At 36.6% G+C, this 27,127-nt stretch overlaps 5 protein-coding genes across 5 annotated transcripts in view; all 5 read left to right on the top strand.

The window, feature by feature from the left end:
* Positions 1-804: 804 nt before the first annotated feature.
* Positions 805-8,302, top strand: LOC135127367 (uncharacterized). The gene is made up of 23 exons (XM_064053813.1): positions 805-1,795; positions 1,840-2,023; positions 2,072-2,228; positions 2,277-2,358; positions 2,402-2,576; positions 2,626-2,818; positions 2,893-3,170; positions 3,221-3,402; positions 3,457-3,633; positions 3,684-3,830; positions 3,880-3,958; positions 4,012-4,233; positions 5,024-5,670; positions 5,720-6,194; positions 6,240-6,396; positions 6,442-6,523; positions 6,573-6,732; positions 6,778-6,961; positions 7,006-7,280; positions 7,328-7,689; positions 7,733-7,879; positions 7,927-8,005; positions 8,054-8,302. Exons 1-23 carry the CDS (start codon positions 852-854, stop codon positions 8,285-8,287), a joined length of 5,622 nt encoding a protein of 1,873 aa, XP_063909883.1. The 5' UTR covers positions 805-851; the 3' UTR covers positions 8,288-8,302.
* A 1,628-nt stretch (positions 8,303-9,930) lies between these two features.
* Positions 9,931-13,152, top strand: LOC135127366 (puromycin-sensitive aminopeptidase-like protein). The gene is given in 12 exon segments (XM_064053812.1): positions 9,931-10,595; positions 10,642-10,950; positions 10,997-11,180; positions 11,233-11,389; positions 11,435-11,516; positions 11,563-11,725; positions 11,779-12,005; positions 12,007-12,471; positions 12,522-12,695; positions 12,749-12,887; positions 12,944-13,022; positions 13,071-13,152. Coding segments are annotated over 11 exon segments (2,583 nt in total). The 3' UTR covers positions 12,962-13,022; positions 13,071-13,152.
* A 2,002-nt stretch (positions 13,153-15,154) lies between these two features.
* LOC135127365 (membrane alanyl aminopeptidase-like) lies at positions 15,155-18,583 on the top strand. The gene is made up of 11 exons (XM_064053810.1): positions 15,155-15,830; positions 15,882-16,193; positions 16,241-16,424; positions 16,474-16,712; positions 16,766-16,931; positions 16,979-17,443; positions 17,498-17,682; positions 17,734-17,907; positions 17,959-18,102; positions 18,153-18,231; positions 18,279-18,583. Exons 1-11 carry the CDS (start codon positions 15,184-15,186, stop codon positions 18,495-18,497), a joined length of 2,814 nt encoding a protein of 937 aa, XP_063909880.1. The 5' UTR covers positions 15,155-15,183; the 3' UTR covers positions 18,498-18,583.
* A 3,700-nt stretch (positions 18,584-22,283) lies between these two features.
* Positions 22,284-27,127, top strand: part of LOC135127199 (aminopeptidase N-like) — a 36,266-nt gene continuing 31,422 nt past the window's right edge. Inside the window, exons 1-2 of the mRNA XM_064053582.1 lie at positions 22,284-22,964; positions 23,016-23,327. Of these exons, the coding sequence (XP_063909652.1) occupies positions 22,318-22,964; positions 23,016-23,327 (959 nt within the window). The 5' untranslated portion in view covers positions 22,284-22,317. The remainder of the gene's footprint in view (positions 22,965-23,015; positions 23,328-27,127) is intronic.
* LOC135126791 (membrane alanyl aminopeptidase-like) lies at positions 23,390-26,663 on the top strand. Its single transcript, XM_064052931.1, has 12 exons — positions 23,390-23,407; positions 23,466-23,558; positions 23,608-23,846; positions 23,900-24,065; positions 24,115-24,582; positions 24,637-24,821; positions 24,875-25,048; positions 25,100-25,243; positions 25,294-25,372; positions 25,421-25,588; positions 26,030-26,149; positions 26,637-26,663. Exons 1-12 carry the CDS (start codon positions 23,390-23,392, stop codon positions 26,661-26,663), a joined length of 1,881 nt encoding a protein of 626 aa, XP_063909001.1.

Genomic DNA, 27,127 nt, shown 5'->3' with positions numbered 1-27,127 from the left:
CTCGTTAGGTATTAACTTAATTTGAATTCGATTCAAGTGATCTGAAATATATTTAACGCAAATTTTCTAAAATGTTCCAAATTTACATTATACTCTATTATGTGATTAAAGGATAAAATTCTATCCATTTTTTTGAGTTAAACTCGTCTTATTTTCAAGAAAAATCGGAAATATTTTGAATAACGTAAGTTTTGTAGCTACGTGACGACTATTACGTATGTTTCCAGTGTTAATACCTTAAGTACAGGTGTCGTTAAGCCGGATTTTGTGCCTTAATACATGATTCGTCATTTTTATCGTACTCACTGGACTTGCGTAATCAGTTAAAATTAAAAACTAATGAGCATAATTATTTACTCGTAACTAGTTTCCAATCGCCGCATTTGCATCAAACTTTTATTTACAATTATTAAAAAATTTCGTTGATCTAGATCCAGAGGTTCGATGAGGAGCAGACTTTTTCGATATTTTTGATTAAAAAATACTCACGTCAAATATAATCTGTGTTAAATCATTAGGGATACGAGTATGATCCCTATAAACCGCTATTTTTACTACGCTGTTTAGTAAACATTAAAAAGGACACGTACTAAGACCTCCTCCTTGCTTCAAAGATAATCAAAATATTCAGCATGATAAAACTCCATTTACGTAGTTAAACCTTCCACTAGAACAAAAACAGTTCAACGAGTCATTTCTCTCAATACCAAAGAGGGATCACAGCTTCAATAAAGCCATAAATTTATTACCTAATACCGCTGTCGGTGATAAGATAATACGAAGAATAAAACCACTACTCTGTTGGATTTAGCCAGTTTTCATCCCAAAAGAGTGAAACCGCGAATGCGAAAATGATAAAACTGTTAATATTTTTCATAGCCTATGCATGTGCTACGCCCATCGAACCTAAAGCGGAACTTCAAGACTACCGCTTACCAGAAGGTGCCGTAACAGTCTCCAAGTATGACATCGAACTCAGAATCGAAAACAACTTTTTCGAGGAAAACGAGTTCGGAGGAATCGTATCAATTTGGTTTACGAACTTAAAGGCCACCAACGAAATTAAACTGCACGCTAATGGGATCACTTTTTCGGAAACGAAGCTCTTCCGGATTACAGGGACCGAAGCAAACCCAGTTGAAACGAATGTGGTACTTACAGAAGAAACTTTCTTGAGCGATAAAGACACTGACGTTTTGACTGTGGTGTCGACTACACAACTGGAAGCAAACGCAAATTACAGGCTGAATTTTGTGTATAGTGCACAACTGCGGACCAGCGAAATGTATGGGTTTTATAAGAGTTATTACATCGGGACTGATGGACAGAAGAAGTTTTTGGGTACTACTCAGTTTCAGCCAACCAGTGCCAGGAAGGCTTTCCCCTGCTTCGACGAACCGGAGTACAAAGCGACTTTTGATATCAAAATTAGGCGCCCGAAGGAACTGCTGCCCTTGGCACTTGGAAACACGGAAGGAACGGATGTTGACGATAATAATTTCGTAATCACTACTTTCAAAACCACACCTAAAATGTCCACGTATTTGATTGCGTTCATAGTTTCTGATTTTGATTGTACTCCAAGTTCAGGAAATACGATACATTCTGTATGTTCAAGAAGGGAAGCTGCAACTGAGCGTGCTCTCGCTGTAGATTTTGGCCCCAAATTGATCACGGTAATGGAAGAAATCACTGACATTAAGTATCTCGATTCTGGAATTGGAAAAATGCACCAGGTCGCTATTCCAGATTTTTCGGCAGGAGCTATGGAGAATTGGGGACTTTTAACCTACAGGTACTCGTCAAACTTTCTGTTTTTTGCCTAACTTCTCATTGCAGAGAAACTGGTTTACTCTACGATCCAGCCGAATCGTCAAACTCTTACAAACAAAGTATCCAGAACGTCATTTCTCACGAAATCGCCCACATGTGGTTCGGTAACTTGGTCACCTGTAAGTGGTGGTCTAACACTTTCTTGAACGAAGGTTTTGCCAGACTTTACCAATATTTCGCCACATCCGAGGTAACTGTCTCCAACATCCACAGTTTTTGTTTCATTTTGGTTTTCTAGGTGGAAACAACTTGGGAACTTGACAAGCAGTTTGTAACTGCACAGGTTCAACCAATGTTGGTAAACGATGCTGCACCTTCAGCTGCCGCCTTGTCCCAAGAAGCTTATACTCAAGCACAGGTTTCTTCAAGATTTGGTTCGGTCTCTTACAACAAAGGTACATTTATTAAGTTTGTTTAATGAAAAAAACTATAGTCGATTTTAGGTGGAAGTATTTTCCGAATGCTCCAACACGTTATAGGTACAACAAATTTCAATCAAGGACTTAACAGATACTTAACTGATAAGTAAGTACTACGATTTTGTTGGAATGTTGATTAATTCTTGTAGTCAATTTGATGCAACCGTTCCTGAAGATCTGTGGAACGGAATCGAACCATCAATTCCTGCCAATATTCTACCAGAAGGTACTAATTTATCGAAAGTGATGGACAGCTGGATTAACAGAGCGGGATTTCCGTTATTGCAAGTGGAGAACAATGGTAGTGCTATTATTGTTACACAGGTTGGTAACTTTTTTAAAAAGTACTTGGATAGGAGGGATTTTATTTTAGAAACGCTTTGTACTTTCGGGTACTCCTGCTGCAGAAGACGTTTGGTACGTCCCTATTGCTTATACACTTTCTTCCGATCAAAATAAATTCGAAAATATGTCAGCGAGAGCGTGGCTATTGCCAGACACACCTCTAGCTATTGCAACAGTTCTAGAAGAATCTGATTGGATAATTCTAAATAATCAGCAAATAGGTTTGTCTCTGCTTAAAATTACAATTTATAAGTACCACAGTACAGTGAACTCGTGAGCGCATCGTCAATTTTAGGTTACTACCGAGTTCAATACGAAGACGATCTTCTAAGTAGGATAGAAGCAGTACTCAAAAGCGAAAACATCCAGGATATTCACGAACTTAACCGAGCCCATTTGGTCGACGATATTTACAATCTAGCAAAAATTGACGTCTACAAGTACAACAGAGTGTTTAAATTTTTCGAGTTCTTGAAAGGTGAAACTTCGTACTACACATGGAATTCCGCACTTACGGCATTTTCGAACATGTTGTCGAGAACAGGAAACGACAGAATACGAGAAGCGCTTTCGGTACTACTCCCAAGCAGTGATAATTTTTGTGATAAGTCGTACTTTTGTAGAGCCACATTCTGGACCTGATGCAAACAGTGTACGAAAGCGTACCATTTGACGAACGGAAAGACGATGATCAAATTTACACTTTCAATAGGGTTCAAATAATAACCTGGGCGTGCAGGCTAAATCTACCTGACTGTGTAGACAAAGCTGTGGCTGCTTTTGGAAATTACGTCTCAACGAAAGTGTAATGAGATTTCTAGCTGTGTCAATCTCGTTCATTAATGTTTTAGTTTTATAGAAAACCTGATAAAAATCTGAAGTCTGTAATTTACTGCAATGGTCTGCGGCACAGTACTGACATACAAGCCGACTGGGAATTCCTGTGGGGCGAATACAATAGTGCCAAACTAGCAACCGAACAAGCGACCATTTTGTCCGCTCTTGGGTGTGCCACAGATGAAGAAGTTCTAAAGAAGTATGTACAAAATTGTAATCTCTATTTCAGTTTCACACTTCATTTTGTAGTTTCCTCACCAAATCAATCACTGTCGATTCAGGAATTCGCCAACAAGACGCCTCCTCGGTCTTTTCGACTGTATACACCCAAAATCCCAAAGGGGTCGACATAGCTTACGACTTTCTTATTACAAACTGGCGTGATATCTCAAACTAGTAAGAGTACTGTAAACCTTACGCATATTTGCTAATTTGGTACTTTCAGCTATGGTTCAATGAACGCCCTCAACAATCTATTCAGTGGTTTAGCAGGAAGATTCAATAAAGAAGCGCAAGTGCAAAAGGTTTGTTTATCATCGAAATACCGTAACTCGAATTCTGTTTATGCTCTTTCCAGCTGAAAGACTTCCTTGCAAATCCTGAAGCCGATTTGCCTGAAACTGTACTAGCGGCAGCTACTGCAGCTTTGGCAAGTGCTGAGGCTAATTTGAAACAAACTGCAGCGTTTGAACAACAGCTGACCGAGTTCTTCAATCTTGGAACGAGCACCGCTGATTGTGTGCGAATTGGATTCACCACAGTGATAATGACCATTCTGGTACTGTTTTATCAAATGTGGATCTAGATTGTAACAATAGTTGTAATTAATTTATCTTTCCCATTCAATAAAATTTATTAGGATGATGTTCTAGTTTTTACGGCTTACTTTGTTTACGACAGGTAGCTGTGATTAACCGGGTTACTTTTTATTGTTGCCTGTATTTTATTTACACAAGAATTAAGACTGTTATATAATGAACAAACCTAGAGATATTAGTCCATTCCTCTCAATACCTTGAACGGATGCTAGTACCGACTTTGGTACTACTATACCGAAATCAGTAAGACTTCTGTTAAGAACTTGAAACTGTTAAAAAGTTGTTTACACAACTTACATTTATTTATTACTTATACGGTGAATAACAGTTTAAACATAGTACCTGCATAACATAGTACCATTAAATATATTACACAAAAGGCCACAAGTGTTTGATGTTCTACACAAACACTTGTGTCCCTTTAAATCCCACTTTGGTGTGCACAAATATATACTAACCGATAAGATCTTATCAGCTGACATCAAACGTTTCCACGAACTTTAATACAATAAATTCGTTCCATTGTAATCTATCGAAACTGCGTTAATAGAAAAATTCCATCAGTACTTATTTATAAACTAATTTCCACATTCACACTGTCACCTACTTTTTTTATTTTTATTTTTTTTTAATCTGATAACAATTAAACTGAATGCCAAAATCTGAGTCATAAACCTTGCTACCAAGGTAAAAACAAATGACTAACTTTTACTGGTCGTTACATATTTTAACATAATCACCTGTTTTAAATTTCAAAATTTGGTAAACGTACTTGCCACTGCGTCAGTATATACGAGTATGGTACCATGGACGCGCCAAAAAATGTGTCTAAAAATTCTGGTACTATTCTGTGTTACCTTTCTTACACATGCTTGTCCTGGACAGACTTTGTACCGCCTGCCTCCAACAGTACTACCCGTACATTACCACATAGACATCAAATTAGAAGCAGATGCCTTCGTAACCAACGTATTCCAGGGAAACGTAAACATAACTATCAAAATTAGGGAACCGACTAACAACATCCAAATTCATTCAAAGAACCAAACTATCCTGTCTGCGTACTTACGCAACGTCAGTATCACTGCCAACCTCACCCAAACTTTAAATCTGTGTAACGATATTTTGACTCTAAGCACCACAGAAAACCTCCATCCAGGTGTGTATCTTCTGGTGATGGCTTACAACGGTACCTTTAGTACTAATTCGCACGGGTTGTACGAAAACACATACAAGGATCAAGAAGGCGACATTCGAACGTTTGTTCTCACTTCAATGGTACCCATTCACGCACGACAAGTTTTCCCTTGCTTCGACGAACCTTCGAAAAAAGCAACTTTTAATTTATCCCTAGCAGTACCAAGAGGCTTCAGTGTCATGTCAAACACTCTACAAAACTATGTCATACAACAACTGAAGTAAATACTTAAAATTGTAACTTTCCTCGTCAAAATCATTTCGTTTTAGTGACAATTTAGTCGCAGTGAATTTTCCAGCCACTCCACCAATATCAACGATGGAGATTGCTTTCATCATCTCTGACTTCACTTGCGACGAAACCACCGACGGTATCTTATACAGGGTGTGTTCGAAACCCGAGTTACAACAATCGAGACAATATGCCTTAGACACAGCTCTCAAACTGATGAAGTACTTTGAGAATTTTACAGCAGTACCGTATGACATGAGTGGGATTAAAAAAATTGACTTGGTTGCCATTCCTGGTGAAGGTGCCGCCAGTTGGGGGATGCCAACATTTGCAGAATCGTCACTGCTATGGGATGACAATAGTACCACTTGGTATAAACAAAAAGTCGCCAGATCTGTTGCTTCGAAACTTTCGCAGATGTGGTTCGGGAATTTGGTGACTGAAAATTGGTGGTCGCATTCGTTTTTCCATCAGGGGTTGAGTAGATACTTTGAGTACTTCGCTACCGCTGAGGTAACGTTTTAAATTTGAAAAAACGTTACTAAAATTAATTTTTAGGTTGAGAGTATGTGGGAGCTTGACAAACAATTTGTTGTTGACCAGATGCATACTGCTTTGTTGAAAGATTCTTACGGTACTGCTCCACCTCTTTTGACTCAAGTGCGAAAACAAGAAGAAATTTTGGATAAGTTTGACGATCTGTTTTACAGCAAAGGTAGTACCTAAGGTTTACTTATCTGAATTAAGTATGTTGTTACAGGAGCCAGTATTCTTCGAATGATTAATCACACAGTGGGATCGAAACCCTTTCAGCTTTCTCTACAAAAGTATTTAGAGACAGAGTAAGTGAAAAACGGTACCACACACATGTCTTTTATAACAACTTTCTAGTAAATTTAACACAGCAACTGCGAACGACTTTTGGATAGAACTTCAGAATCACGTACACCTTCGCTTCAGAGTTTACGACATTGTCAACAACTGGATAGAACAAGCAGGGTATCCTCTACTAAATGTCAAATTAAATGGAACTACAGTTACTATAACACAGGTAATGTTAATTCTAGTGTAATTTTTGTTAATGTTGTTTTTTCAGGAACCATTTCAGCTCTTTGATAGTTACTATTTAAGTCCGCAATGGTACATACCTATTACGTACATTACCAGTAACGGAACTACAATTTCTGGGATTTGGTTAAATCCTACCACGGATAACGTGACCATAGAAAACGCTATTATTTGTAAATCGGACTGGATCCTTGTCAACAATTTGCAAACAGGTACTGACAAAAGGTCATATTCTTTCCATTTAAATTGCTTTTAGGGTACTACCGAGTTAACTACGACGAAGATTTATGGAACCGCCTTGCTGCCACACTTGAAAAAAACCACACTACAGTTCCCACCATCAACAGAGCTCAACTTGTAGACGATCTTTTCAATCTCGCCAAAGCTGAGAAAATTCCTCTGTCGAAAGTACTACATTCGGTGTCATTTTTAAAAAACGACACCGATTATTATCCATGGCATGCCGCTTTCAGCGCTTTCTCAGACATTTTACCAAGAATAAAAAGTAGTGTTGTTAGGGATAAATTGACGGTACGACTTCTAAGCAGTCAATTCAATATAGTTACCATATTTTGTAGCACTACATTGACGAAATGATGACACAAGTTTACAAATCGGCGCCATTTAAATTAGAAAACAACGACAACCATATTTACAATCTTAAACAAGTGTTAGTAGTTACATGGGCTTGCAGAATAAACCATTCTAACTGTAGCGAAATTTCTGAGAAAGCTTTCCTGGACTACAAGAATGGAAATGGGTTTAGCGTTCCCAACAATTTAAAATTGCCAGTGTTTTGTAACGCATTGCGATCTAGTGACTACGTGGAACGAGATGCGTACTTTTTGTGGAACAAGTTTCTAGAAAGCGGTACCGCCTATGAAAGAGAAACGATTTTGGTGGCTTTGGGTTGTACTCCAAAGGCAACGATTTTGAATAAGTAGGTAGTTCTATGTTGAAACCATGAATAATTTCCGTTCTAGTTTTCTGAAAATTGCGACTCAACCGTGCTCAGAGGTACAAAAGTACGAGTCAGTACAGCTGTTTGAATCTGTTATTTCGAATAATGCAGAAGGTGTGGATATTATTTTAGACTTTCTAGGAAAGAATTATCAAGGAATGTATGACTAGTAAGTACCGAAATGCGTCATCTCAGTGTTGCAACATTGTATTTTAGCTACCGAGATGAAGAGATTATAAAATCGTTAATCGACAAAGTAGGAAAAAAGATAATGGAAAAATCTCAAATCGACAAAGTAGGTCATATGATTTGTTTTCTCAAGCTAACTAATAAGTGATTCTAGATGTTTTCCTTAATTCAAAATGGTACCTTAACGGAAAAAATTGGGAATGCTGTGCAAAGCTCAATTACGATTGCAAAGAAACAGCTGCTATTGTCGGAAATTTTTGAAGAAGATCTGTCTAACTTTTTCGTCAAAGGAAAAACTCTGTTACATAGATCAACCGTTTCAAGAAAAACTAAAAATAACTATTTATTGTTTGTAGTTGTAGCTGCTGTTTTATTTTCGGTGAACTAATAGAAAAATTAGCTAAATAATATTTTATTTTTCCACTTAATTTATCGCGAAACAACCGCTACGTCAGCAGGGATTGTTAATTAGTTTATTATCAGCATTTTTGTCGTGATAAGTATGTAATGAGAAAAACGCCAAGCGTGAAATAAACATTATACAAGGTGAGCGTCAAGGACAGTCAAAAAATAAATATAGGAGTACCCATAAAAGTACTACTTTCAATGAAATTTCCAAGTTAATTACTATAGAAAGCGGCAAGCAAATACCAAACAAACATGTTATATAAGCTTGCGGCAAAAATTTTGCAATTGTGTCTAATATCGATTTTTAGCTTTTATCATCACGTCTAAAAGCCTGTTATCTGGAGTGTCTATAGGTTTATACTATCTTTGTTGTTATTTCCATATCTAAAGTACCAGTCTGCAACACCATGATCCCAAATAAATTTGGCAAAAATATGTTGCTTCTTATTTCTGTTGAATTGCGAATATTGTCTCTATATCTCTATCTCTATATAAATAACAAACTTTCATATTTTAATACAATTGAAAAATTTACTTGTTTATCGCGATTTTAAGGCTAGGAGTGGGCACTCACTCCAACGAGGAATATAGGTATTTCCCCACTAGCACGAAAGTACCAAAAATAAGGATTTTTCTAGATTTTTGATGTTGTTGAAACTGGTGTTTTGTAACACACACTGTGATGTGATTTTTCTTACAAAAGGACTTGATTTAGCCCTGATGAAGACTTAACTTTAGTTGGAGTTTTTAAACTCCTCGTTGGATAGTACTAACCAATGTATAAATGAATACTTCGTATCCCTTTAGTACGACTTCGTAATTGTTTATTTTTGGTCAGCGTACTACCGCGTAAACCACGAACAGCTTCCGCTTGCACAACCAACTTTTCTTGGTATCAATGTCCTCAAAAGAATGTAGATTGTTGACGATCTTGTCAATCTAGTACGAACTGGTAGAAGATATTTTTGAAGTACTTTCATCTTGCATAACGAAACAGAGGTCGAGTTTCTTCCTTCTACATTTTTGATTGCTGTTGAGAAAAAAAAAATTCAATGGACAGCATCCTGTTACAACAAAAATTAATAGAAATTTAACGTATCAATTTTCTAAGAAACTATGTCGAAAACTTGCCTCGACATTACTCAAGTACATCATAAAATAATCTCAACTTCTATTAATTAACAACATAATACTTATTATCTCACTTATAAGCGAAAACTCAAGTATGAAAAACAATTTGAGATTTTTATTGTGCAATAACCTTTCAATCACGGACAATTCAAGGTGCGATAATAATCAATATAAAAATCAACAATTTCTGGCTTAACCAACACCAAATTTGAGCAAAGTTGGAAAAAAAGTTATTTTGAATATTTACCAACCTGTTTTAATCAACATAATCTAAATTTCGTATCGTATACATGACCACTTAAATATTAATCTCTTCGGCTTTTTAAATTTGACAGACATCTTTCTATTTTTACCATTAAACAATAGCTGCGGCAGATGCGATCAGCCAGACATACAGATTAGATAGAAATGTGAGCAAAGTTAAGAAGAGCAAAAGAGTATAAAATGCAAAAAATCGCAAATCACGTTAGTCTTCTTAGAACTGTCCTAAAAATGAACTTATTGGTAGTACTGTTAATAGTTCCGGCAATTTTTGCTGCCAGGTCGCCTTCACCACTCAAAAAACGTCTTCTCCACGAACGAAGCAAGCATGTAAGTCTTTCTAAAAAAAGTCTAGATGCTGAGTACCGCCTTCCCACCGATCTGGTACCAACCCACTACAAGCTAGATCTACAACTAGAACAAGACGTTTTCGAAACTAATTCATTCTCTGGTGTTGTTGACATCGACATTTCTGTAATTACAACAACAGATTCTTTCAAATTTCACGCCAAGAATATCGAAATAGGGTTAATAGAATTGTCAAGCGGGAATAGTACTTTGGATATTGCGTCGACCGAAACCGACTCACTTACTGATACAGTAACAGTAAACGTAGAGACGGAATTGACTCAAGGAGAAACTTATTTACTCCACTTAACATACACCGGAATTTTGAGCCCTACTGACTTGAACGGATTTTACAAAAGCTGGTACACTGAAGGTGACACCGTACACTACGTAGCGTCCACAGATTTCGAAGCAACAAATGCAAGAAAAGCTTTCCCTTGCTTTGACGAACCTGCTTTGAAGGCTACGTTCGACATTTCCATCACTTTTCCCGCACACTTGAACGCCATAGCTAACACGAACATTTTAAACCAAGAAGACGTACCTGGGTAAGTGTACGTACTATCTAGAGTCGTACTATGTATACTCTTCTAGAACAAACCTCACCAAAGTCACTTTTGAAACAACCCCTATAATGTCAACGTACTTGGTGGCCTTCGTGGTCTCAGATTACACGTGCACACAAGGCGAGCCCATTGATGGTACTCCCACAGAAGTATGTTCAAGATCAGAAACAGAAAACACGCGCGGTACCGCTCTTGAAACGGCACCTCAGATTCTCCGAATCATGGAAGGCTACACTGGTATTTCCTACACGTCTTCGCACATTGGTAAACTTACGCAAATTTCGATCCCTGATTACGCTGCAGGAGCTATGGAAAACTGGGGTTTAGTCACCTACAGGTAGTACCATGTGAAGGAGTCACGCAGAACTGAAGTTGTGTTGTAGAGAAACGTACCTTCTCTGGAACGAAGAAGAATCGTCAAATCAGTACCAACAATACGTTGTTACAATAATTGCTCACGAATTGTCGCATCAGTGGTTCGGAGATTTGGTCACACTGGATTGGTGGAGTGATGTTTTTTTGAATGAGGGGTTTGCTACGTACTTTGAGTATCATGCAAGTGATAAAGTACGTACTACTCCATTTAACAATTCCGTACTACCTACGTTTTTCATTTCAGTACGTTCCGGACTGGGAACTGTCAAAGCAGTTCGTTGTAGAACAACTCCAAGTGGCTTTGGAGAGTGACTCGTACGAATGGTCGTTACCATTGTCGTCGGATGTGCAAACGCCCTCAGAAATTGATAATAGATTTGATGACATTTCTTACGACAAAGGTAGTACTATGTAATTTTTGAAAAGCTTGCATCGAGTGTTTACAGGTGGAAGCATTCTGCGAATGGTTCGATACTTTCTAGGACTTGATGCCTTTAAAGCAGGCCTTACGGACTATATCGCCAAGAAGTACGTTGCATTTTCAATTGGTTTCTCGTATTCATGCAAGTTTTAGTATGTATTTAGTTGGTACACCTGATATTTTATGGGAGTCGTTTGAAGCATACACCCCAGAAATACCAGCTACGATGGTCGAAATCATGTCTAACTGGACCTACAAATCGGGGTACCCCTTGCTTACTGTGACGGCCAGTGGTGACGACGTAACTATTTCCCAGGTACCAACTACGACTACAATATATCTTCACTCGTGACTGTAACACAATTATAGGAATCATTTCTCCTGTCTGGTACTTCCGATACAACTTCGTACGTACCTATCACCTATACTTTATCGGGCGAAGATTCCACCAACACGACAACAAGAGCTTGGTTGACTCCTGGTCAAGACTTAACTTTAGTTGGGGTTTTATCAGGTTCCAACTGGATAGTTCTAAACAACGAACAAATTGCTACTGTCTCGTTTTTCGTACGACTTTGTATTCGTTTAATTTTGTTCAGGGTACTACCGAGTAAACTACGACGAGTCGCTTCTCCAAAAAATTTCTCTAGCTCTTTCGCAGCCAGACTTCTCTGGTATCAACGTCCTCAATCGAGCTCAGATTGCGGATGATCTTTTCAATCTAGCCCAAGCTGGTCGAACCAATTATTCGAATGTTTTAGACGCACTTTCGTTTTTGGAAAACGAAACAGAATATTATCCTTGGGTTTCTTCTTTCTACGTTTTTAGTTATCTGTTGAGACGAGTAGGAAACGCAGAGTTGCGAGAAGAATTCATAGGATACGTTTCTGGTTTGATGGGTTCATTATACGCCTCGACTCCTTTCGATGTGGAAAAACCTGAAGATCAAATTTATACGTTGAAACAAAGTTTGACTTTGTACTACGCTTGTACATTTGGAAATGCGGACTGTGCTGACAACTCTAAGGAAGCTTTTGTTAGCTACAGGGACAACGCTGTCAAGTATGAGTTTTACAACACAGTGAGTTGTTTGTTGATTCTTGTGGTTGTAGACCCAGCCGAAATTTGAAAGACCTTATTTATTGCAACGGGTTGCGTTATAGCGACAATTCTTCCCTAGATTTTGATTTTCTTTGGCAAAAGTATACAGAGTCGCAACTTCAAACCGAGCAAGAAATAATTTTGGAAGCTCTAGGTTGTACAGCAGACGCAGATTTATTACAAACGTAAAAATAATAATTAAGTAGTTTTGAGGATACAATTTGGTGGTGCTTTTTAGATATCTCCTAAAAACTATCACTGAAGGATCTGGAATAAGACGACAGGACGTTTATACGGTGTATGCGTCTGTATATACCAGCGGTCCTGAAGGTGTTAACGCAGCTTTTGATTTTGCAATTACCAATTACCTACAGTTTGTGAGCTAGTAAGTACGATTTTAGTACGAGTACCGATTTAATATTGATCTTTTTAGTTTTGGAGGAAGCGATGATTTAAACTATTTGATTTATGTTGTGTCAAACAGGTTTACGACTGAAGAACAAATACAGAAGGTTTGTAAACAGATTATGTGTTTTTATGGTGCTAATTTGATTTTGTAGCTAAGAGACTTCTCCGAAGATCCGGATTTAGATGATGATATAAGACTTTCTGCGCTAGATGCTCTTGCCAATGCGGAAAATAATTTAGAATTTACGCAGTTGCTCGAGGAAGAATTGAAAGATTACTTCATCAACGTGTCATGAGTTTCCCGAGAATTAAATATACGCTTTTAGCCAGATAATAATCATATCTTATCTATTAATTAGTTTTTGTAATATATTATGAAAGCAATAACTAGTTAATCCTACAATCCATTTATCTAAATAGTCAGTTCAGTTGCTAAAAAGATTTATTGTAATTTTATTTGGAATTGTTCATTAAATTTTTTCACATTGCTACAACAAAAAACAACAATTAAATGACATCCAACAGATAGAAAAATGTTTACAACATCTGGCAAAGATAATCTCTTTGGTTGGGATTATCTTTGACATTTTCTCAATACGTACTATTTCGAACCATTAATGTTCCTTCTCCAAAGTTTGATACTGACTGATCTAAAAATAAAAAATAGACATGTTGCAGTTGACATAGGAGTCTTTGTTATTGTTGTCATATCAAACACTCCAAAATGTCAATTTAGTCCTTTTGTTTATTTTCCCACAGTGGATATACGGTTTTTACGTTTTTTTAATTTAAAACTCTATAGAATTTGAGAAGTATTTTTCTGTAAACTGCATTTTCATTTCTCTGAATTTGGTTGATATTTGTGCTACTCTGTTATTAATTAGTAAAATCTATAAATATCACTTAAGGCTTCTGGTGTTTTGTGAAACAGTTTGAAAAGATTTTGGGAGCCCCTGATAATTTTGAAAGAGTTTGAAATAATCTTGGGTTCCTCTAGTGGTTTATTAAAGACAAACAGTCTTGTATCTTAGCAAGTACTAGCCCCGCCCACCCACCCTCTTTTTTCTTGGAGAGTATATCATTTGCCAAAATCGGTCTTATCTTAGGAAGTACAGTACCTCCTCATCTTAGGAGGTACAGATATGACTGATTTTGGCAGATGGTATAGCCTCTAAGAAAATAAAGGGCGGGTGGGCGGGGCTAGTACTTGTTAAGATACGACAGATTTTGGCAAATCATATACACTTTAAGAAAATACAGGGCGGGTGGGCGGGGCTAGTATTTCCTAAAGTACAACTGATTTTGGCAAATTATATACTCTTTAAGAAAAATAGAGGGTGGGTGGGCGGGGTAGTACTTGTTAAGTAAAGATTGATTTTGGCAAAAGACATTATTTTAAAAATAATAAGGGGGTGGGTTGGCGGTAGCTAGTACTTGCAAGTACTCTACCCCCTTACTTTTATAACTAACCATGATTCTGAGTATTAAGTATTTCGTCATAAATTCATTTCATCTTTACAAACTGTTAAAGAATTGAATACGAAAAAAAGGTCCCGAAACTGCAAAGTAAATTGCAGTATACCGGTCACTGTTTTCGAAGAACGTTCGCATTGTTATTGGCACTGAAACAGACTTATTAGCACTGAAAAGGTATGGTGGATAGAAATCCACTAGTGTCCCTGAAAGTTATGTTTATGAAATTAAAACGAAAATATCTATGAAACCTGGACCAACCTGTACCGTATCATCTTCTATTAGTGGTGCTACATTTAAAAATTTTAGTCTTACTATTAATAATACACAAAGTTCTTTTCTTTGGTTCAGTCAACTGAAGGGATGTGATAAATGCCACGTTTTTTCACTAGTGATAAAAAAAGGAACATTTCAAAACGGGAATTGCACTTGAAATTTTCACATTTGACGAGTGAATTATAAAAAACAAAGTAGGTTTCAAAAAGCCACTTCTAAAATTTCCGTAGGATAAAAATAATTAGACCACGTTAAGCAACATCGGCTACCATTTTCCCGTCAATCATGAATTTCCCTTATAATTGTGTATCGAAAAACACAATTCGTAGAAATTGGGCAAAATGTTTTAGCGTTTCAGCAAAAATATTGAGTTTTATTTGATAAAACTCTTAAAGTGATACGTCAAACACACAACAATTCAATATCAAACGAAGGATAAGATAACAAGAAGAGTATAAATATCACTTCACATCAATGTTCAATCTCAGTAGTGAAGTGGCTCTGATTTAAAAAAACATGTGGCGACTATTGTGTATTCTCGCGCTAGTGATCAGCAGCGAGGCTAGGCCAAAGAAATATGCTGGGATTCCGTTGCAAAAACCAGTGAGTCCAAGAGCTTCCACTGACAATCGTCTCGACGACACTTTAGTCAAACCTACCAACTATGACCTGAAGTTGACAGTGACTAAAGATAATTTAGAGAACGGAGAGTTTAGTGGAGTCGTAAACATAAAGCTGAATGTTCTCAAAGACACCAACTCTTTTGTAATTCATGCAAAAGCCCTCGAAATTAGTAACGTGACTTTGACAGGAAATAAATACGCGGGAACTGTGACGGCAGAGGACGTGGACGCCAACGATTTTGTTACAATTACAGGCAGTAAAAACATAACAAAAGGAGTTGATTACATTTTGGAAATATATTACACCGGAGTGCTCAGCGATACAGATATGGATGGATTTTACAGAAGTAATTACACAGATGCCGATGGAAATACAAAATATTTAGCAACCACTCAGTTCGAAGAGATGGGAGCGAGAAGAGCGTTTCCATGCTTCGACGAACCGAGTTTTAAAGCAACATTCGACATCACCATCACCTATCCAAACACAAGTACAGCATTATCCAATACCAAGCAAAAGGCAAAGCCAGCTTCGGCAGCGTAAGTAGACGGTACAATTCGGAAAAGATAATTCTTATTTTCCTTCATTAGGGATGGTCTTCTCAAAGTGACCTTTGATACGACACCTCCAATGTCCACATATTTGATCGCATTCATCGTCTCAGAATTTGAGTGCATAAATGGTACGAATACTGCGGATGGTACACCAACGTCAGTTTGCGGAAGACCGGGAACAAAGGAAACATTGTCCGAAGCTCTTAATGCAGGTACCGAAGCTCTTAACAAGATGAAGAATTTCACGAATATTGCATACGGAGATTTGGGGAATAAAAAAATGACGCAAGCTGCTATTCCAGACTTTGCAGCCGGTGCTATGGAAAACTGGGGATTGGTGACTTACAGGTACTCGCCGAAATCTTACTTTCTTCCTCTAAAACTTGTAATTACAGAGAAGCGGATCTTATATGGGACCAAGACCAGTCGTCAAACCAATATCAACAAGTTGTCTATACTGTGGTCGCTCATGAACTGGCCCATCAGTGGTTTGGAGATTACGTCACTCTAGATTGGTGGTCTGATATTTTCCTGAATGAGGGTTTCGCTACGTACTTTGAATATCACTCTGCTGCTCAGGTGAGACAACCACCGGTGGTCTCAACATTGCGTAAACAATTTTTTACAGGTTCAACCAAAATGGCAATTGGAGAAACAATTCGTTCTTGAACAAGTTCAACCCGTACTGGTAACTGATTCTAGTAAGAATTCAAAACCCTTGTCTTACAACACGAGTGATCCTGATGAAATCGAGAGCAGATTTGATGATATTTCTTACAACAAAGGTGGTACTGTTCTAAAAATGTTGCAAAGCTTTCTTGGACTCGAGAATTTTAAGAACGGACTTAATAAATACCTCAAGGACCAGTAAACATTTACCTCCTCTTAACAACACCCATACAAAAATATATTTTTTCTAGCGCTACAGATGTGGCTACCCCTGATCAACTGTGGAGCTCTTTCGAAGACTTTAAACCAGAGGATATGCCCGACAATGTGACGGTAGTCATGGACAACTGGACAAAAAAAGCAGGATATCCCGTACTCTCACTTACGCAAGACGGAGTTAATATAACCGTTATTCAAGTAAGTATAAGATAACTCAAAAAATTATCTACAATTCTAAATTTCAGCAACGATTTTTCTCTGACGACGGTACCGACGCCACCGAGTGGTACGTTCCTATTACTTATACCACATCTGCGGACACATCCAAATTTACAAAAACAGCCACAATAGACTGGTTAAAACCAGGTGAAAATCTGACCATAACTCTCGACAAGGAAGATAACTGGATTATTTTGAACAACCAACAAGTTGGCTACTACAGAGTAGAATACGACGACACACTTCTGGCAAAAATTAAAGATGCTCTAAACTCTGATAACTTCGGTAAAATAGACGAAATCAGTCGATCTCAACTGGTCGATGACCAACTAAATTTTGCCAGAGCAGGCAAGGCAGAATACGCAGATGTATTGAGATTTTTGGCGTTTATGAAAACAGATGATTCGTATTATACTTGGTATCCTGTTTTCAATGGATTTAGTTATCTGTTAAAGAGAACCAGTGACGATAAAATAAGGACTCCGTTAAAAGTAATATTATGGTACTGACTATTCCCACCAATAATGATTCTTGCGTCTTTTTAGGAATATCTTAAGGAGTTGATGGAAAGTCTGCTAGATTCCGCTCCTTTCACAAAGGAAAATTCAACCGAACAAATTTACACGCTCAAACAGGTTTTAGCATTAACGTGGGCTTGTAACCTGGGGGAAGAAAACTGTGTTAACAATGCTACTGCAGCATTTACTAGCTACACGACAGACGATAAAATGTAATTATTTCAAAACAGTCAAAATAATTCATAAACGTTTGCAATTTTTAGACCGAGTCGAAACTTGAAAAGTATTGTCTATTGTACCGGTTTGAAAAACAGCCAAAACTCTACAAGCGATTACGAGTTTCTTTATAATAAATATCTCTCAACCGACCTAGCTACCGAACAAGTGACAATACTCAAAGCTCTAGGATGTATCAACGACGCCACTCTCAGACAAGAGTAAGTTGGTCGTTTGTTTTCAGTTTTCTCAAATCTAATTCGCAATTACAGGTACTTGAAGCTAGCACTGACTGACAAAGTCCGAATCCAAGACGTGCGATATGTGTTCCAATCTGTGTATTCTAATAACGAGAAGGAAGGTGTTGATGATATGCTAAAGTTTATAAAGAATAACTACACAGATTTTGAAACACGGTAGGTGAAATTATGCAGTAAAATTTCTTTTTTAACCAAACAAATTTCAGCTTTGGAACTCAATCCACTCTCGCTTCTTTAATATCCACAGTCGCTGATTTCATTACAGAACAGACTCAAATTGATACGGTGGGTTTTAGTTAAGTTCGTTGCCACTATTAATCTGTAATTTTTAGTTGAGCGAGTTCTTAAAAAAGGGAGATTTAGATGACAGTGTTGTAGCAGTTGGTAATGAAGCAGTTAAATCAGCTACAACAAACTTGAAAACAATCAGCACTTTGGAAGGAAAACTTAAAGATTACTTTGCCCCAACCAGTGGTGCCTCGATAAATACCTACCACTTGGTAAATCTTGCTCTCATTGGGGTCGTATACCTGTTTTTCAATTTCTTTTAACTGACATAGTAACTTCAAAAGTGTTGTAGATACTATTTCAATTATTTATTTTGTGATTCTTAAATAAAGTAGTATAAATGTTAAAACCACAATTATTGTGCTGAAAAACACACATTTGAGCTCTGACACTGGACACTCGCAAATTACAATAATCCTTTCTAGAAAAAAGGTAAAACTTGCAGCTTAGTCAGTCTTACTTAGCCTTTAGAAGATTTTTGCGTGAGCATATATTTTACAAAAAGTTTTGAACAATTGACATATCAATACACCATACTACAAATCGTCAAAGATTAAGATTTAAATTTATAATTTTACTCGTTTTCCGAATTTTTTTATTTGTTTTAACAACGATGTCACAACGACCTGAAATCCTACGATTCGGTAACGGAATCTAAGTACTCTAAATAATAATGTATTTATTGTCTAAGAGAACAGAATTCCACTTAAAAGACAACCAACCAAATATAAATAAATATATAAATTAAACTCGCAGAAGCCTTGACAGTTTCTTAGGATGAAACCTAACATTCTAGTGGTCATTGCAACCAGATAATCTACAAGGCTGTTAAAAGTAAACTGCGAGTCGTAGAGGACACCTAGATCTTTGAGCATCTTATTGCGTATTCATAATTGACCACTTTCACAAAGCGACCATATGATACAACATCGCCCTTATCTGTATTCAGCAGTAAGCAATTATTGCGTCCACACCAATTATAAAAATTATGTATATCTTCTTGCAATAAAAAGCAGTCATTCATATCTGAAATTCTACGAGATATTTTTATAACATTATTGACATACAATTCAAACAATAGAGGTCCTAATATTGCGCCCTGAGGGATCCCGGAAGTCGCCACATAAAAGTCAGATATATATCCATTATAACATACGAAATTTTTAAGTTTAGGAAGGTATGAAATGAAGAATTTTATCAATGAAAATGGTTGAAAAATGGTCAAAAATGTCAAACGTGTCAAAATCAGTCATATCTTATAGTGCTAACCCCGCCCAGCAGCCCTCTATTTCCTTGGAGGATATGTCATTTGCCAAAAACAGTTTTATCTTACCAGGTACTAGCCCCGCCCACCCCCAATCTTCTCATTCCAAAGACTAATTTTATTTCTACGGTAGAAATTTTCGAATAAACGAAACCTAAAATGACTTCTAGATGTCGAAAGCTACAAGAAAATGTCTAGCTAGTTTTCGAAAATGGTTGAAAAATGATCAAAAATGTTAAAACTGCCAAAATCAGTCATATCTTCTAAAATGCTAGCCCCGCCCACCCGCCCTCTACCTTCTTGGAAGATGTGTCATTTGCCAAAAACAGTCTTATCTTATCAAGTACTAGCCCCGCCCACCCGCCCTCTATTTTCTTGGAAAGTATGTCATTTGTCAAAATCAGTTTAACTTAGCAAGTACTAGCCCCGCCCACCCCCAATTTTCTCATTCTAAAGACTAATTTTATTTCTATTTTATTATAAGATCATTCATTTCATTCAAACCGGATAAAATTAATCACTGAAATGAAGGCCGGGTTGGTGGGCGGGGCTAATTATGTTCTTTTATGGAGTGGGAGTGGAAACTAATAGAATCTCGGATGTGAAAAAAATAAAAAAAGCGCTAACTGTAAATTTTTTGTTATGCTATTTTCTACTGGAACTGTAAAAATTGCTACATTTCAATTGACGATTTTGGAAAACCGATAGAAATTTTCGTAGAAACGAAGCCTAAAATGACTTCTGGATGTCGAAATCTACAAGAAAATGTCTAGCTAATTTTCGAAAATGGTTGAAAAGTGATATTGCCAAAAGGCATACCTTCGAAGAAAATAAAGGGTGGGTGGGCGGGGTTTCAATACTTGCCAAGGTAAAACTGATTTTGTCAAATTATATACCCTCTACCCTTCATTTTCTTAGAGAGTAGGTCATTTGGCGATATCTTAGAAGGTGCTAGCTCTCTAAGAAAATAAAGGACGGGTGGGCGGGGCTAATACTTCCTACAGTACAACTGATCTTGGCAAATGATATACTCCTTAAGAAAAATAGAAGTCGGGTGGGCGGGATAGTACTTGTAAGACTGATTTTGCTAGTACTACTCCTTACTTTTATAACTAACCATGATTCTGAGTATTAAGTATTTCGTCATAATTTAATTTCGTCTTTACAAACTGTTAAAAGAATTAAATACGAAAAAAGGGCCCGAAACTGTAAAGTAAATTGCAGTATACAGGTCACAGTTTCCAAAGAACGTTCGCATCGTTATTGGCAAACGCTGATTCAGACTTATTAACACTGAAAATATATGGTGGACAGAAATACACTAGTCTCTCTGAAAGTTATGTTTATGAAAATAAAACGAAAATATCTATGAAACACTTGGAGCTTTAAAAATATTTATACGGAAACATCATTATAATGAACCTGGACCATCCTGTGCCGTATCATCTTACATAAGTGGTGCTACATTTAAAAATTTTAATCTTAGTATTAGTAATAAAGAAAGTTCTACCCTTTGCTTTAGTCAACTGAAGGGATGTGATAAATGCCACGTTTTTTCACTAGTGATAAAAAAAGAACATTTTAAAACGGGAATTGCACTTGAAATTTTTACATTTGACGAGTGAATTATAAGAAACAATGTATGTTTTAAGAAGCCACTTCTAAAATTTCCATATGATAGAAATAATTAGACCACGTTAAGCAACATCCACTGCCATTTTTCCCGTCATTCATGAATTCTCCTCATACAGACTGTCCACGAAAAAACATAGTAGGATTTGCTTAAATGACACCTTGTTATTGACAGTTTCTAAAACCATAACCACTATTGTGTATTATTTTTGTTTGAGAAAATGGATTCGAAACATTATTTGCTTCGTCAAAAAATTCTGTGGAAGAGGAATGAGAACCCAGAAATGTCTTTTAGAACAGATTGCAAAATCCTTGGAAATTTCAAAGTCGACGGTGGCAAATGTTTTGAATAACTTCACTCAACGCTTAACTATTAGTCGCAAACCAGGTTTAGGCAGAAAATCTAGTGCTGCATGTAAAATCATAGAAAAAAATGTGTTAAGGTCCTTCATGCGAAATCCCAATGACTCTGTGAAAGATGTGGCCAAAAGAAATTTATTTGGAGGAATGCTTGAAAAAAAGGCTATTGCCACTTCTAAAAGATCATCATGTTCCCACACTTTTCTGGCCCGATCTAGCCACAGCACACTAAGCAAAGCGAGTTGTGGAGCGAGGGAATCTCTTTTGTTGTCAAAAGCAGTAATCCACCTAACTGACCCAAGTTAAGACCCATTGAAAAATATTGGTCTTATGTAAAGCAGGAACTAAGAAAAACAAAAGATAGAGTTAAGAGCATTACTGGTTTTGAAAAAAATGCAGCAAATTATCAAATAACCTTCATTTAAAGTATGCACAAGTATAGGAAACAAAGATCAAGATTTTTGTTATGAACTAGTTTGAATCAAATTAGTTACAATATGTTATAGATTTTATCTTAAGATTATCCTTACGTTATAACGTTAAGTTGAAAGTTTCATAAATAAATATTTTATAATTTTCTTTGAATGGCCAATTTTTTTCGTGGACAATCTTTAGTTGTGTTGTACCACACGTGTATCGAAAAACACAATTCGTAGAAATTGGACAAAATGTTTCAGCGTTTCAGCAAAAATATTGAGTTTTAAAGTGATACGTCAAACACACAACAATTCAATATCAAAGGAAGGCTAAGATAACAAGAAGAGTATAAATATCACTTCACATCGATGTTCAATCTCAGTAGTGAATTGGCTCTAATTTAAAAAAACATGTGGCGACTATTGTGTATTCTCGCGCTAGTGATCAGCAGCGAGGCTAGGCCAAAGAAATATGCTGGGATTCCGTTGCAAAAACCAGTGAGTCCAAGAGCTTCCACTGACAATCGGCTCAGCAAAACTTTAGTCAAACCTAGGAACTATGCACTGGAGTTGAAAGTGACTAAAGATAATTTAGACAAAGGAGAGTTTAGTGGAGCCGTAACAATAACGCTGAATGTTCTCAAAGACACCGACTCTTTTGTAATTCATGCAAAAGCCCTCAACATTAGTACCGTAACTTTGACAGGAAATAATTATGCGGGAACTGTGACGGCAGAGGACGCGGACGCCAACGATTTTGTTACAATTACAGGCAGTAAAAACATAACAAAAGGAGATAATTACATTTTGAAAATAGATTACACCGGAGTGCTCAGCGATACAGATATGGATGGATTTTACAGAAGTAGCTACAAAGATGCCGATGGAAATACAAAATATTTAGCAACCACTCAGTTCGAACAGACGGGAGCGAGAAGAGCGTTTCCATGCTTCGACGAACCAAGTTTTAAAGCAACATTCGACATCACCATCACCTATCCAGACACAAGTACGGCATTATCCAATACCGAGCCAAAAAAAACACGATCTGACGCAGAGTAAGTCGACGTTATAGTTTGGAAAAGATGACTGTTATTTTGTTTCTTTAGAAATGGTCTTGTCACAGTGGCCTTTAAAACTACACCTAAAATGTCGACCTATTTGATCGCATTCATCGTCTCAGAATTTGAGTGCACAGACATAAAGAAGGCTGACGATGGAACACCAACATCAGTTTGCGGAAGACCGGGAACAAAGGAAACATTGTCGAATGCTCTTAAAGCAGGTATCGAAGCTCTTAACACGATGAAGACTTTCACGAATATTGCATACGGAGCTTTGGGGAATAAAAAAATGACGCAAGCTGCTATTCCAGACTTTGCAACCGGTGCTATGGAAAACTGGGGATTGGCGACTTACAGGTCCTCGCCGAAATCTAACTTTCTTCCTCTAAAAGTTGTAATTACAGAGAAACGGATCTTATATGGGACAAAGACCAGTCGTCAAACTATTATCAAGAAGTTGTCTATACCGCAGTCGCTCATGAACTGGCCCATCAGTGGTTTGGAGATTACGTCACTATAGATTCGTGGTCCGATCTTTTCCTAAAAGAGGGTTTCGCTACTTACTTTGAATATCACTCTGCTGCTCAAGTGAGGCAACCACCCGTGGTGTCAACATTGCATAAACAATGTTTTACAGGTTCACAAAGACTGGCAATTGGAGAAACAATTCGTTCTTGAACAAGTTCAAACCATACTGGTAACTGATTCTCGTAAGGATTCAGAAGCCTTGTCTTACAACACGAGTGATCTTGGTGAAATCGAGAGCAGATATAATGATGTTTCTTACAGCAAAGGTAGTGCAGTCTTAAAAATGTTGCAAAGCTTTCTTGGGCTCAAGAATTTTAAGAAAGGACTTAATAAATACCTCACCGACCAGTAAACTTTCACTCCCTTGTAGCAACACGCATACAAAAATAGATTTTTTCTAGCGCTCAAAATGTGGCCACCCCTGATGAACTGTGGAGCTCTTTCGAAGACTTTAAACCAAAGGATGTGCCCGACAAATTGACGGTAGTCATGGACAACTGGACAAAAAAAGCAGGATATCCCCTACTCTCGCTTACACAAAACGAAGCTAACATAACCGTTACTCAAGTAAGTACATAAGGTAAAGTAAAAAATTATCAACAATTCTAACTTTCAGCAACGATTTTTGTTGTCTGATGACGATAGCGACTACACCAAATGGTACGTCCCCATTACCTACACCACATCTGCGGACCCATCTAAATTTACAGAAACAACTACAAAACAGTGGTTAACACCAGATACAAATGTGACCATAGTTCTCGACAAGAAGGATAACTGGATTATCTTGAACAACCAACAAGTTGGCTACTACAGAGTTAACTACGACAAGACACTTCTGGCAAAAATTAAAGATGCTCTAAACTCTGATGGCCAAGGCAAAATAGACGAAATCAGTCGATCTCAACTGGTCGATGACCAACTAAATTTTGTCAGAGCAGGCAAGGCAGAATACGCAGATGTTTTGAAATTTTTGGAATTTATGAAAAATGATAATTCATATTATACTTGGTATTCTGCTTTCGAAGGATTCAGTTATCTGTTAAAGAGAACCAATGACGATAAAATAAGGACTCCGTTAAAAGTAATATTATGGTACTGACTATTCCCACCAATAATCATTCTTGTGTCTTTTTAGAAATACGTTAAGGACTTGATGGAAAGTTTGCTAGTTTCCGTTCCTTTCACAACGGAAAAACCAACCGACCAAATTTACACGCTCAAACAGGTTTTAGCTTTAAAGTGGGCTTGTAACCTGGGGGAAGAAAACTGTGTTAACAATGCTACTGCAGCATTTACTAGCTACACGACGGACGATAAAATGTAATTATTATAATTAACAGTCAAAATAGTTCATAAACGTTTGCACTTTTTAGACCGAGTCGAAACTTGAAAAGTATTGTCTATTGTACCGGTTTGAAAAACAGCAAAAACTCTACAAACGATTACGATTTTCTTTATAATAAATATCTCTCAACCGATCTAGCTACCGAACAAGTGACAATACTCGAAGCTCTAGGATGTGTCAACAATTCCACTATCAGACAAGAGTAAGTTGGTCGTTTCTTTTCAATTTTCTCAAAACTAATACGCAATTACAGGTACTTGAAAGTAGCACTGACTGACAAAGTGCGAATCCAAAATGTGGATTTTGTGTTCAAATCTGTGTATTGTAATAACGAGAAGGAAGGTGTTAATGATATGTTGCACTTTATACAAAACAACTATCAAGACTTCGAAAAACAGTAGGTGGAACTATACAGTCAAAATTTATTTTACACTAAACAAATTTCAGCTTTGGAACTCAGTCCACTCTCACTACTTTGATATCCGAAGTTGGTGATTGGATTACAAATCAGGAACAAATTGATACGGTTGAGTTTTAGTTTAGTTCGTTCCCACTATTAATCTGTAATTTTTAGTTGAACGAGTTCTTAAAAACGGATGAGTTAAATGCCAGTATTAAAGAGGCTGTTAAGACAGCAGTAGCATCGGCTACAACAAACTTGAACGAAATCAGCACTTTGGAAGGAAAACTTAAAGATTACTTTGGCCCAACCAGTGGTGCCTCGATAAATACCTACCACTTGGTAAATCTTGCTCTCATTGGGGTCGTATACCTGTTTTTCAATTTCTTTTAACTGACATAGTAACTTCAAAAGTATTGTAGATACGACTAAAATTATTTATTTTGTGATTCCTAAATAAAGTAGTATAAATGTTAAAACCACAATTATTGTGCTAAAAAACACACATTTGACCTCTGTCACTGAACACTCGCAAATTACAATAATCCTTTATATAAAAACACATATCAATAAATCATATGTACTGCAAAATTTGCACCTCAGTTAGAATATGACCAATTTCACTCTTTTATGTAATAATAATGTAACAAACAAAATACATTCAGTGGAATTTCCAAAAAATCCAACAAACTTTTTTAATCAAAATTATCATTCAGAACGAAAAATATCCTAATAATTTATTATTGTTGCCAATTATAAACCTCAAAATAATGTATATATTAGCCGTCACATAACGAAGAAGCAGAAAATCAGGCGTATACTGTTAGGAAGGAATTTAAGATACGAGTTGGAAATGGTGAGCAGGACATCAAAATAAGATACATCAATGGTAGTCCTAGAATAGTGAGAAAAAAAACAATTAAATATCCAACAGGCTATAAATACTTATAATCAAGAAAATTCACATCTACACTTATTTTTTTTTACCAAAATGTGAGAGAATTGAATTCGAAAATAACAGATTTTATATTAATGTGTGCTCATCGGATGATGAACAGAAACGTGGTTAAAAGATACAGTGGGTTCAAATGAATTATTTTTTTCAATCTGATTATTTCGATGTAACCAGTGGAGTAGCTCAAGGTTCTAACTTAGTCCCTCTTCTTTTTAATATATATTTTAATGATGTGGTAAGCTATATTGATTCTGTTTGTTATATAGGTACAGATGATTTAAAACTGGTAAAAATAGTAAAATCTTATAACCACTGTTTAGAGTTACAGACTAGCATTGAAAAAAGGGTTATATGGTGTAGTAATAATAAATTATGTAATGTCCTTTACACGCATACTATTACAACGATGTGAATCAAATCAACTTTGTCTTTCAGCTCGCATATTCAACATATTGTAAATAGTGCATTTAGGACTCTAGGACTTATAATAATTAGAAATACATCAAAATTTAATGATATCGCATGCATTAAACTTTTATTTAATACCCTTGTAAGGTCTAAACTAGAATATTGTTGGGTAATTTGGAGACGGAATCTGTTTTACGTAGATTTTCTAAATTTGTTTACTTTAAATTCTATGAATGCTACCCTCCGCGTCACTGTCAGTTGAAACTTCATTCAAAAACTTATACAAGGCAAAGTTTTATGTCCATCCTTACTTAATGAACTTAATTTTATCGTAGCAATAGTTGCTCTCAAACGTTCCATAACTTTATCAGTCCTCACATTAAGTGCCATAGATTAATTGATTGTATCACAGCTCACAATTGATATAAATATTTTATGATAATTTCACTTCTGCTAAGATAAAAAATAAATTGCTACATTTAAGTAAGATTTTTTTATGTACCCGTCTTTATACTTTC

Source organism: Zophobas morio, unplaced genomic scaffold (assembly GCF_036711695.1).
Source record: "Zophobas morio isolate AGI-343-1 ecotype UQ-CSIRO unplaced genomic scaffold, CSIRO_AGI_Zmor_V1 ptg000011l, whole genome shotgun sequence".
NCBI lineage: Eukaryota > Metazoa > Arthropoda > Insecta > Coleoptera > Tenebrionidae > Zophobas > Zophobas morio.
Note: the sequence above shows the minus strand (reverse complement) of the source record. Positions and strands in the feature narration are given on the sequence as shown.

Coding starts and splice junctions, on each gene's coding strand:
- LOC135127365 (XM_064053810.1), top strand. CDS start 15,184: ATGTGGCGACTATTGTGTATTCTCGCGCTAGTGATCAGCAGCGAGGCT. Junction 17,683..17,733: donor TACACGACAGACGATAAAAT/GTAATTATTTCA, acceptor TGCAATTTTTAG/ACCGAGTCGAAACTTGAAAA. Junction 17,908..17,958: donor GACGCCACTCTCAGACAAGA/GTAAGTTGGTCG, acceptor TCGCAATTACAG/GTACTTGAAGCTAGCACTGA.
- LOC135127367 (XM_064053813.1), top strand. CDS start 852: ATGATAAAACTGTTAATATTTTTCATAGCCTATGCATGTGCTACGCCC. Junction 1,796..1,839: donor TGGGGACTTTTAACCTACAG/GTACTCGTCAAA, acceptor TTCTCATTGCAG/AGAAACTGGTTTACTCTACG. Junction 2,229..2,276: donor TTCGGTCTCTTACAACAAAG/GTACATTTATTA, acceptor AGTCGATTTTAG/GTGGAAGTATTTTCCGAATG.
- LOC135126791 (XM_064052931.1), top strand. Junction 23,847..23,899: donor AATAAATACCTCACCGACCA/GTAAACTTTCAC, acceptor GATTTTTTCTAG/CGCTCAAAATGTGGCCACCC. Junction 25,589..26,029: donor CGATAAATACCTACCACTTG/GTAAATCTTGCT, acceptor TGTATATATTAG/CCGTCACATAACGAAGAAGC.